The sequence below is a fragment of the Phoxinus phoxinus genome, assembly GCF_949152265.1.
Source record: "Phoxinus phoxinus genome assembly, chromosome: 19".
Classification (NCBI taxonomy): Eukaryota; Metazoa; Chordata; class Actinopteri; order Cypriniformes; family Leuciscidae; genus Phoxinus; species Phoxinus phoxinus.
Genome location: NC_136894.1, coordinates 18,429,302 through 18,442,158, shown reverse-complemented (window position 1 = coordinate 18,442,158; position 12,857 = coordinate 18,429,302). Strand labels below are relative to the sequence as shown.

General features: G+C 44.8%; 1 protein-coding gene across 1 annotated transcript in view; it reads right to left on the bottom strand.

Moving 5' to 3' along the window:
- The window catches only part of LOC306986507 (retinoic acid receptor beta-like), a gene marked incomplete at its 5' end in the record, with an annotated part of 50,374 nt that extends 39,389 nt beyond the window's left edge, over window positions 1–10,985 (bottom strand). The window contains 4 exons of the mRNA XM_079589816.1: window positions 4,676–4,836; window positions 7,714–7,762; window positions 7,898–8,194; window positions 10,902–10,985. Of these exons, the coding sequence (XP_079445942.1) occupies window positions 4,676–4,836; window positions 7,714–7,762; window positions 7,898–8,194; window positions 10,902–10,985 (591 nt within the window). The remainder of the gene's footprint in view (window positions 1–4,675; window positions 4,837–7,713; window positions 7,763–7,897; window positions 8,195–10,901) is intronic.
- Window positions 10,986–12,857: the final 1,872 nt, after the last annotated feature.

The following is a 12,857-nucleotide window of genomic DNA, read 5'->3' as shown; positions in this document are numbered from 1 at the left end:
CGGAGGCTATAGTTACAGGTATGCTTTTTGCAGATGTATGTACAAAGATATGTTGGAAGTAAACCCAGGATAGATTTATAAATAAAAACATGCCAGTGTTTTTGTCTTCGGATGGACAACGCTGACCAGCCAACCCGAGCATACAATAAACAATGATGAGTGAGTGTTTTAAGATTAGTTATGAACCTCAGTGCACCATGATAAACAGTATCCAAAGCATGTAAAGATTGTGAAGATGCATGCATATGTCACAGGTCAGGTGGGCCAAGCTAGACTGCACCCACCCCTGAACCAGGACCACCTCGAGGAACGTGTCAGAGGGAAGAGTCAGAGAATAAAATTAAGTTTTATTTTGAAGTAAAAGCAAATTGGAAACCCTAATCTAAAATCTTCTCCCTTGTTGCCCTCAGGGATCGGGGGTGGACGGTGCAGCGACTGGGGACTCTCCCGCCCTCTTCCCCAGTACAGACCCTGCAGCAGATGACCAGCGCACAGGTGGGGGCGGTGGGCAAACGAACGGTCCGGTAAGTCTCCTCTGGTAAGTAGGTAATTCCAACCTTCATTCCTTCTTTCACAGGTAGGGGTGCCGTCAACGAACAAGCAGTCCAGTAAGTCTCCTCTGGTAAGCAGATAATTCCAACCTTCCTTCACAGGTGGGGGCGTGCGGTCAACGAACAAGCAGTCCAGTAAGTCTTCTCTGGTAAGCAGATAATTCCAATCTTCCTTCACAGGTGGGGGCGTAGTCGACGAACGAACAGTCCGGTAAGTCTCCTCTGGTAAGTAGATAATTTCAACCTTCCCTCCTTCACAGGTATGGGCCTTGGGGCAGAGGGATATCAGTCAAGTACGTGTCCGGAGGGGACCCGGTCTTACGGGGGGTGGCTAGGAGAGTCTTCTGCGGACGTTGCTCCAGAGCGAGGGGGTTTCAAAGTGGTCACGGACTCAACGCCGACAGCTAAACGGGGCTTCTGACACAGACAGGGTGGGTATTCTAGACAGAGTGTGCCAACCTCGCGTTCGTGACAGAAGGACAGCCGCTTCTCCCAGCACAGGTGATACGGATGCAGCAGGCTCGAAGGCGACAGGCTGCACGAGGCTTCTACTGGGACAGACAGAATAGGTGCTTCAGGCAAAGCATACAGTACACATGCGTTGGAGGGAACGAACACTGCTCACAACACAGATGAGTTGCAGGGGTACGGCAGACTCGAAGTCAACGGGCTGGACGGGGCTTCTTCCGACACAGACAGAATTGGTGTTCCAGACAGAGCGCGTCAACTTTACGTCCGTGACAGAGGGACAGTCACTTCTCCCAGTACGGGTGGGCTACGAGGATACAGCAGACTCGAAGTCGACAGGCTGCACGGGGCTTCTACTGAGACACACAGAATAGACGCTTCAGACAAAGTACACAGTTCACATGCGTTGGAAGGAACGGACACTTCTCATAATGCAGATGGGCTGCGGGGATACCGCAGACTCAAGTCAAACAGGCTAAACAGGTCTTTTTCTGACACAGACAAAGTAAATATTTCAGACAAGGCGGGCCAACCTCACATTTAGGGCAGGGGGACAGTCACTTCTCCCAGTAACGCTGGGCTACGAGGATACAGCAGACTCCAAGTTGACAGGCTGCACAAGCTTTTACTGAGACAGGCAGTGAACATTACAACAGGGCATCTCCTCTCCTATCAGCGCACACAGAGGGGTCAATTCAAATCCAAGATGATAATTCTTCAACATCCAACAGTTAGAATAGATTAATGTCACCGAACTCTCACTTTTGACAGTAGACCAGCATAACACAGGGAGAGTGCACGGCAAAAAGGGAATGTATCTTCCACACACAGCAATTCCACTTCAAGCATATAAGGTGGGGGAAACGTCAATCTTAGGCACTGCAAACTCACTTCACAAGGTGCAATTTAAAGCCAGCACTCACCCTTGGGTCTCTGTGCGAGGGGACCGTGATCATCAATACTGCAGATAATATTTGGGAGGTGTTTCTTCACATACACGGGCAGAGTTCACATCACCATTTCTCAATGGAGGGAGAGATAAGAGATCGGTAATGAATCAATACAATCCACTCAGTGACATTTATGATCGTGATCCAACACTCCAAGCCACATCCAATTCAGAGTCAAATGCATGCAATTACGAGACTCAGTTCTCAGTTACTTAGCGCCTCTCCAGTGCAAACGGGATATTTCACTCTTCCTCTGTTGTCCTCAAGTCCCTCATTAAGCCAGTACTCTCCTGTTCATTCACCAGTATTCCAATAACTGCAACCGCCCAATAAAACGACTCCTCACGGGGGAGAAAGAACAGCCTTACTGACTCTGTCTCGTGCTTTTTATCCTCTCAAATGCTGACGGGGCTCCTTCCAAACTCTCAGAGTAAATTCCCCACACCTGTCGCCAATCTGTCATTTGGGGTTGTCATGGCAACAGACGCATCCACAGACCTGGGGATGGAGTTTCACCCAAAAGTGTCCCACCGGAAACACTACTTCGGCGGAATTAAGTTCCATATGCTTTGTCACCTCGTGACACATATAAATAACATCACCGTAATCCAGTACAGACATAAAAGTGGCTGCAACAAGCCTCTTTTTTGCTTCAAAGGAAAGACATAATTTGATTCTAAAATAAAAACCCAGTTTCACTTTCAATCTTTTCACCAGTTGCTGAGCATGAGGGCCAAAGGAGAGAGCGTCATCAATTAAAATCCCCAGATACCTATACTGAGACACAAACTCGATTTCTGAACCTTGAGATGTAGTAATAGGCATAAGGTTACTCTGAGAAATTGATTTGGATTTGGAAAACAACATGTATTTTGTTTTATCAGTATTTAAAACTAGTTTTAATTCAAATAAATTACTCTGAACAATATCAAATGCAAGCTGTAACTGAGAGAGAGCCAGATTGGGTGTGGATACTGAACTATATATAACTGTATCATCAGCGTAATAATTTGATAATCCACTAATTCTGTAGCTCAAACTAAAATCAAACATACTTTTTCATTAAATATACAAGTCATCAGCTTTTTTGTCTTTAGAGCCGCTTGTTTGTTTACGTGTAAAGGTGAATATTGGAAAGCACTCTGCCAAGTATTTCAAGAAGTTTGTCTCCGTGTCAGAGATACTTGACACCTGAGGACACACACGACTTGTGCATTATGTGCATGGTTGAGGGGCATGTGCATGGTTGAGGAGCATGTGCATTCAGTTCTTGAGAAAGCTGAATGCGCTCATTGTGAGAATTTCTCCATGAAGCTCAGAAGCATGTCACTATTCGGGACCTGCAATGGCTGAGGCAAATAGGAGATCTGAGTGTGTGATGATTTGCAGGTCAAGTTGTCTGAGAAATTCGAGCAAGGTATGTCCCTCTCGCATTCTTCTGTTGTTAACTCAAGCGATCTGCTGGATCAGGACGTTTTTTCTCTCGAATCTTCAGATCCAGCAGATATTGCTTTATTGGCATCTAGTCAGGAAGAGCTGGATGAGGCTGAGGTGAGTGAAGATGTTATCTGTGAGCCCTCCCAGCCTGCCAGCCTGCCATATGAGGAGCTGTTGGAGGTTATGGCCAACGCCACAGAAAGATTAGATCTTGCTCGGTGGCTTGACAGATGGGAGATCACTCAATGCAGACTTAACAAGCAATTCCTGTCCATCCTGCTCCCGTGAACTTTCCGTCTACGCTCAGGTAGAGAGATCATGGGGGAAACCATCTTCGACCCACATTCATACTTCCCATCATGTGAATTACGCAAATGTGGAGGGATTGCTTTAGTATGGATGTGCCAATGCCTCCCATTGAAGAAATGCTCACAAGCTATCTCTCAGTGGGTGAGGTGTCTTCTTTGAAGGCTCTGACAGGTTCCTCCGCTCCCCGTAAGAGCGTTCTGTATGATCTTTTAGTATTGAGTAGTTGCAGATAGCTCTTTGCGAGCTCCCCTTGATAAGCGAGTCTTCAAGGTTGAGTGCAGAGGAACCCTCCCCCGTGGTTAGGGTCTTAAAGTAGGGTCCTAGCTCTTTGCATGGTCCCCTTGGTAAGTAAGTCTTTAGGGTTGAGTGTAAAGGAACCCTCCCCACCACTGAGGGTCTAATAGCAGGGTCCTCCGCTCCCCAGGGAGTTTACCCATCTCTTAGAATCCAATGAGAAGTGGGTTCTTGCCTGGAATCGTCGGGAGTGCAAAATTCTTAAGATTCTGGACATAGCCAGATGTCATGAGCACTTTCTATAGAGGAAGCAAAGCTGAAGCTCCCTTGCGGTGTCCTAGGTAGAGTTTAGAAGATCTCTTGCTCCCCCTAGAGGTAGTGAAAGGCTAAGGGAACTCAATTGTTATGCAACCTTAGATGGTTATGCTGTTAAAAGTGTATTTATTTTGTTGTGGTCAACAAAGTTAACGCTGAGTCTGAGCATTTGTAAATGTTTTTTTTTTTGTAAATATTTGTTGACAGTGTTTTTTCTCCATACATATTTGTATTTTATTTGTACTTTTATGTAAATTCAAGCACCCCATTTCCAGGACACAATGCTAATTAGTGCCAGTTTAGCAAACCCTAGCTAGCCAGCATGATTTTTTTTCTGATGCTGATGTGACTTTAGTGCAGAAATACTTTTTGGGGCCACTGTATACACTTTTTTAAAAGTGAGTGGCTTACCGTGGTGTACTTGCCCAGCTGACAGAGTGAAGGAAAAGTTTCTTGATGAGCTTTCCGTATCTTCTCAATGATGGTCTCTATTTCCGCTGTCAGGTCATAACTTTCGGCCAGCTCCTCCTTTAGAATATCCTTTTTCTTCTTATTCCTGTCATTTCGGACAGCTAAGAAAAAGAAAAAAAATTAAGTGAGGTCAAATATACTTTCTGGTCTGTTTAAATTTAAGTGTCATTGTTCACACACATATATTTTTATTTTATTTTTTTTTAATGAAAAAGTATTATTGAATCGTAGCGGTGTGTGCAAAATAATAAATCCCCAGAACGTCATGATTTCTTTGAATTTGGCCACAAATTTGAATTTCCCTAAAAGGCAAAATAATATTTTTCAACAGTCTTAAAAAAAAAAAAAAAACAGTTAACAAAAATGTTGTCTAGGAAATCAGCTTGCTAGATTTTCGAAAAGAGCTAAAATGAATAAATATGATGCACAGTTCAAAAACCATTTTATTAATATTCCTCACCTTTAGAGCCTTAAAAATGGAGATTTTAAAACAGATGCAATGAAAATCAACACCTACTTGGGAAATTTCATTATATGAAACATCTCTGAGAATTACAGGAAAAAGTAATGTGCAGCTCTGTACTAAATTTCAATGCGAATGGTTTCATTATTGAGACATATATTTAAAAAAGTGGTTACACTTTACATTAGATGTATTGCTCCACTATTGTTATACTGTCTGCACACAGTCACACACTAGCAATGCAAAATTCTTGCAGATTCAAACAGAAATGGTTTGTCAATGAAAGTCCAGCATTTGGTCCCGTCACATCATATTAGAGGCATGTTATAAGACAGCCTTTATCTAGCTGAGGTGTTACAGACACTAAGCTTCTGTCTGTTAACAGACATTTACAAAAAAGTAATTTCATGTCAGGTCTTGAGTCAGTAACATTCCTATACCACAGTACTCCAATGCAGACTTTTCTGTTGAAAAACCTGTATCCTTTTGCAGAGAGAAAACTGACTGTAGTCTATCCCTTTAACTGCACTTTCATGTTTCAACACTAGAGGGCACATGTCTTTCACCTTACTGATAACCATATAACGCCACCTTTAAGACCATGTGCTTTATACACGGCACACGCTGGGTCACGATGAGCATGTAGACTTCAAAGCTGTGTGCGTTCATACAGAAAAGTGAGTTTATTTCTTATTTTCATGTAGAAACGTGCACTTCAATAATGTTGTTGATATTATTTTGATGGTGTATTAATCTTGTGAGTTTGTATGTGCACCAGATAATGTTATCTGATAATCTATGTCAAAAAGCTAATGTCACAAGGTGACAAAGTGAAGGCGGAACTAAGTCCTGTGGAATTTGTGTTCCCCTCGGGATGGTGTCACTGTAACACCGGCCCGGTCTCGGTTGTGGATCTGTCACCATAACAACGCTAATGACAGATCAACATCAGGTGCGGGGGATTTACGCTGGGATCTGCGATAGGGCTGTGGAGGCAGACGGACCACATAAAAGGGAAGTGCAGAGGCAGTGAAGTGTTGTTCTTCCCGGGGTTGGTCTCCCCGTGTTGTCTTTCCTTTGGAGTGTTCCCCCGAGAGAAGTCGGTTTCTTTGGCGGTGTTGCTGATGTGTGGAGGTATCTGAAGAGTGTTTCGGGGGCTCGGCTGTGTGAAGGGTGCAACGGCAATCAAGTAAACACGAGTGAAGACGTCAAGGGATGGAAAGAGAGTGAGTTATGGGAATCGAGTGAAGACTGGAGAACGCCATCATCATTGGAAGGGAGATAAGTAGTATGATCTTGGATCTTATTGAATGTATGCACCTGCACCGAGACGGATGTAAAGTTGTGAAGTGTATTTGATCACGAGTGTCGTGTCACTTGAGCGTGGGTGGATTGAGTGGTCATTGAACTCCTGTTCTCTTCTTCCGATTGTGGGCGAGAAACGCTCTGTCCCCCGTGCCAGTAAGGAGGCACCCAAATCTCCTCGCTATTGGATGAGACTCGATTCAGCTTGACAGTGGAAGGAACGATCGTTGGGTGAGTGCTGGCCTTATTGCACTGAGAGAGAAAGAGTGGATATGCAGTGCCTGAATTGATGTGTTTGCACAGTATTGGCTTGAAGTGAGGTTGCAGTGTGTGGGGAATATATATATACTGACCGCCGTGTACTCACCATCTCGAAATTTCATCGCTGTCACTGAAGAAGGACTCCAGGTGTCTAATGTGAAAATTATCCTTACATGTTGGAAGACTGCGTATACTCGTATAACTTACTCTGTCTGTGCAAATAGAAGAATCCCTCCGACCAGGTTCCTTTATGTGACGTCTGCTGGAAGGAGAGATGGATATTAGAAGTGCCCTCTCGTCGGCTTGCCCGAAGCACCCCACAGCCGTAAGCTCTCGTTACTTCATTGAAGAGAATATGCATGCCATTGAATTGTTCACTCCGTCTGTGTAGTAGGAGCTGTCCCCCGCCGAGGTCCTGTATGGGAGGTCTGCTTGAATTAAGACCCTCCGTGCTTAAGTAAAGGCATACGTGCTTGGATATTCACCTGTCTGGTAGAAGATTCTTTCTGGCCATCCGCTCCCGCACCGGCCACGTCCTAATCGTTCGACGGTCCAAGAAGGTTGGCTTACCTGATGCTTACCTGTCCGCCCAGCGCAAGATCGTCTGTGACCACGAGACCCTGTCCCGCTCTGCGCCCAACCCGAGGTATACACGCTTGGATATTCACCTGTCTGGTGGAAGATTCTTTCTGGCCATCAGCTCCCGCACCGGCCACGTCCTGATCGTTCGACGGTCCAAGAAGGTTGGCTTACCTGGATGCTTACCTGTCCGCCCAGCGCAAGATCCTCTGTGACCACGAGACCCTATCCCGCTCTGCGCCCAACCAAAGGTATACACGCTTGGATATTCACCTGTCTGGTAGAAGATTCTTTCTGGCCATCAGCTCCCGCACCGGCCACGTCCTGATCGTTCGACGGTCCAAGAAGGTTGGTTTACCTGGATGCTTACCTGTCCGCCCCGTGCAAGATCCTCTGTGACCACGAGACACTGTCCCGCTCTGCGCCCACACAAAGGTACACATGCTTGGATATTCACCTGTCTGGTAGAAGATTCTTTCTGGCCATCAGCTCCCGCACCGGCCACGTCCTGATCGTTCGACGGTCCAAGAAGGTTGGCTTACCTGGATACTTACCCGTCTGTCCAGCGCAGGACCCCCCCGCGACCACGAGACTCTGTCCCGCTCTGCGCCCCACCCAAAGGTATACATGCTTGGATGCACACCTGTCTGGTAGAAGGTTCCCTTGGTCACCAGCTCCCGCACCGGCCACGTCCTGATCGTTCGACGGCCCAAGAAGGTTGGCTCACCTGGATACTTAACTGTTCGTCGGGCCGGTGGCCGACTTCCTCCTCTCCTAGTTGTCACGTCCGGGCACGAGCTGCCGTGAAGAAGACTCCACGCCTTCCCGGGGGTCCAAGGTCTGGTCCCGCTCTGGTTTGGGGACACAGAAGCATAATCAAGACTTTTTCATTAATTTTATTCAATAAACCTTGTTAACTTTTACTTATTTGTCTGCTTGGTCTTTGGCACGCTCCTCGAGGTGGTCCTGGGTTTCAGGGGTGGGTGCAGTCTGGCTTGACCCCCCCGACCTGTGACACTAACGTGCTAGTTCCTCAGACACATGTTATAATGTGTCATATTAACATTTAAATGTTGATCTGTTTACCATTTTACGGTTATTTGACATGATACACTATTATAATTGTGTAATTTCTAGTGAATTGTTGATTGTTTACCTTATGTTCAGTATGAGAATGCATAATATCTGTAGCAATTTAACAATGACTGTAATATTATTTTATGTCTAAAATTGTATTTGATCTATTATCCTTTGTTTAACACACACACACACACACACACACACACACACACACACACACACACACACACACACACAATTTATGTGCCCAACATATTTTGATCATACTATCTGAACAATCCATCTCTACAAATGGTTCTTCGAGCCAGAGGATAGCAACCTTGAAGAAAACATGCAGTCAGAGCAGGTCACAGAACCAATTGTGCATCCTCATACTCAGTGGGAGAGACATCCACCAGCCTACTTAGATGATTATGACGTTGGGTATCAACTAAGCCAAATTACAGATTTTAGTGCCGATGGCAACCAGTCGCTACCATTTCAGATGCACAATCAGACCATATGACTGTGTCTAATAGACCATCTTCAGCATGTTCATCTGCTTGTTCACATCACAGCCAATCAAGAACAAAGACCAGCAGAAGCTCTGGATCCAGCCGGACAACAGCTTCACAACTGACTGATCTACAGACAGCTATTGTAGAGGAGGGATTGAAGAGCATGGAGCTTGCAGAGATTCATTGACAGTGGAAGAGAGCAAAGCTGAAGAACAGTATGATTTCCTGGATCAACAAGCAGGGCATGCGCTATTTGAAAGAAGATTTACTCAGAGAGCAGCAAAGAAGTCGGCAGTTGGATGAAGAGGTCTCGTGCAGTGCACAAGACCAAGGAACTGATCACAAAGCATCTTGAAAGACAGCGCCGCTTTAAGCAGAAGGAGATGGAGCCTGAGATAGCACGTCTCATCGCATTACTTCTTTGAGAATCAGAGACTGAATATGCAACAGCTGTTGCACAAACCAAAAGTGAACTTGACCCAGGGCAGGTACAGACTGATATACTCTGTTCACAGAATGTAGAAGTTGCTCCTCACACTCAAAATCAGTTATCTGATAATCCACAGCACTCAACACCTTACATGCTGTACATCAGAGTAATTATGTTAACCCTCAGCCCTTAACTTCACACTCTGTTCCTGAGCACATTACACCTATCTTGAACCTGTAATTGTTGTCCCTTCTCTTATCTATACTGTAGCATCGCCAAGCGTGCCCCCCCAACAGGTAAAATTGTCTAGTGCAGATGTTTACCCTCCTACAACAGTGCAGCACTCCTTGTCTTTTGATAGACAAACCTATAGACAGTCAGGTGCCAACCCAACCTTTCTGCCTAGACCATATACAGTCATGGTCAGAATTAATGGCACCCCTGGTAAATATGATCAAAACTGGCTGTAAAAAATAAATCTGCATTGTTTATACTTTTGATCTTTCATTCAAAAAATTGCCAAAATTCTAACCTTTCATTTAGAATTGAAACAGAATTGAAAGTGGTGCTAAATCACATTATGAAATAAATGTTTTTCTCCAAAACACGTTGGCCACAATTATTGGCACCCTTTTATTGAATACTTTTTGCAACCTCCTTTTGCCAAGATAACAGCTCTGAGTTTTCTCCTACAATGCCTGATGAGTTTGGAGAACACCTGACAAGAGATCAGAGACCATTCCTCCATACAGAATCTCTCCAGATCCTTCAGATTCCCAGATCCATGTTGGTGCTTCTTCTCTTCAGTTCAGCCCACTCATTTTCTATAGGGTTCCGGCCAGGGACTGGGATGGCCATTGCAGATCTTGGTTTTGTGCTCAGTGACCCATTTTTGTTTTGATTTTGATATTTGTTTTTGGATCACTGTCCTGTTGGAAGATCCAAACATGGCCCGTTATAAGATTTCTAGCACAGTCTGTTAGGTTTCGATTTTTTATCTGTTGGTATTTGCTGTTGGTACCCATCTTAAGTGTTTGCTGTCAAAAAAGCTATTTTTTTGGTTCCTCTGTCCATAGAACGTTTGAAAAGTACCGGACACTACTGGCACTTCAAACGGGACGGGTTCTATGGACAGAGGAACCAAAAAAAGGCTTTTTTGGCAGCAAACACTTAAGATGGGTTTGGTGCACACAGGGATAAAAAAGTACCCCATGTGTAAAATGAAATACTCTGCTGTATATTTAATGCTGTGGGCCTAATTTTCTGCCTGAGGTCCTGGACATCTTGTTCAGATACATGGCATCATGGATTGGATCAAATACCAACAGATAAAAAATCGAAACCTAACAGACTGTGCTAGAAATCTTATAACGGGCCATGTTTGGATCTTCCAACAGGACAGTGATCCAAAAACAAATATCAAAATCAAAACAAAAAAAGGTTAGAATTTTGGCAATTTTTTTGAATAAAAGATCAAAAGGATAAACAATGTAGATTTATTTTTTACAGCCAGTTTTGATCATATTTACCAGGGGTGCCATTAATTCTGACCATGACTGTATGTCGCAGGATTCCACAGGGATCAGCTATGCCCAGCCAGTTACTTTTGCAGACCCAGTCCAGCCTCAACCTCATCCTCCAACAGGTCAGTTACATCAACCTGTTAGGCAACTGCAGTTTAACCCACAGCCATTTTCAGGGCCTAGTTTTCCATGTGGACAGGCACCGCCACAAGCCCAAGACAATATGATGGACATGTTGATTGCCAGCTCATATGGTATACCCAAACCAGCCCAGCCTAAATTTGATAGTGGTAAAGAGTCTGACTTTACTTTACTCAAAATGGCTCTAGACAATCCCTTAGGTGGCCATGCTCATCTCAGAGAGCAGTTTAAGTACGAAGGTCTTCTAGACAGATTAAAACTGCTAAATGCCTACAAATTAGCACAAGCTTACATGCATGACCCTACTCCATACTCGACTGCGTTCCAAGCCCTCCAAGACAAATATGGGCAAGCCCACCAACTTGTACAGAGTGAACTTGGTGCTATATTGAACTCTCCACCTGTTAGAGTAGGGTATGCTGAAGTATTTGAGTACATGCTGTCAGTACATGGTCTTGTGGGCAGGCTTCGTTCCTTAGAGGGTGAGAATGGCTATGAACTGAAATGTGGCTCACATGTAGACAGAATTTTAGCCAAACTGCATGCCAGCTACCGTGATGGTTTGTAGAGCATTGTTTAAATCGTGGTATACTAATTACAGGGACAAACAAAACATACACTCTGCTGGACCTATCAGAATGGCTTCAGCTAAAATCACAGGCGAAGCGCATCTCTAGCAGAGCTGTGGACATGTTTCAAGAGCAGATGAAGCCTCAGAAGAAAGGGATGAGTCAGAGTCAGCCATCATCTTCGGTGTACTACAATACCAGTAGTAGTCCAGATAAATGACCACTTACCTCTCAGACACACCGTACATTCTCGCTAAAGCTTAAATCTTATTGCCCATATTGTGACACACGTAAGCAATATCTCAGCCTGTGTTCAGAATTCACTAACAACTCACTAACAACTACCCAAACCGCAGAGTGGCTTAAAGACAAAAGCTGTTGGTGCTGCGGACGCAATCACAAATCACAGGCTTGTACCCTCAAGAAGCCCAGTAAAATATGTCAAAAGCAGCATCTCACTGTGCTACATGATGCAACCATACAGGAGCCCAACCAGGTCCTCATGGTTAGTACCCCTCCAGACACCATTTATCTTGACCGTCCCAACCGACCTCAACAGGTCATGTTAAAGGTAGTCAAAGTACTTCTGCATAATGCTGAACACTCACTAGAGGTATACGCTTTGTTGGATGATGGTTCTGAGCGGACTATTCTCCTTTCTTCCGCTGCACTATGTCTCAAGCTACAGAAAGAACCAGAAACACTCTCACTGAGAACCGTACGATATGAGGTCCTTCACCTGAAAGGGGCGTCCGTTTCTTTTGAAATTTTCCCAGCTGACAACTCTAGACGGAGATACAAAATCCATCATGCATTCACTGCTGATGAACAGAGTCTTTCCGAGGCATAGCTACCCAGTTAAAGTACTGATGAAGAAGTACAGGCACCTACAGGGGCTGCCAATCCCAGCAATTGACAAAGTGAAGCCTGTACTGTTGATTGGTTCCGACTTTCCACATTTGCTCATCCCTACCCAGCCTGTTCGGGTTGGCCCTTCTGGGGGACCTGTAGCAATATGTACTTCCCTGGGTTGGACACTTCAAGGTCCTGCCAGCTTGGTCCATCTTGCTTTGAAGAGCAGCACTGTTTCTTTACATCAGTCAGGTCTAACCACTTTGATCTCCAAACGCATGTGGAGAAACTGTGGCAAATTGATACTTTACCCTATATCAGTGAGAAAGCAGCCACCAGATACAAGCTTGACCAGCAAGCACTTGAGATGCTTGAGAAGCGCACTGTAAGGATGAATGTAGGTGGCATATTGAGATATGCTA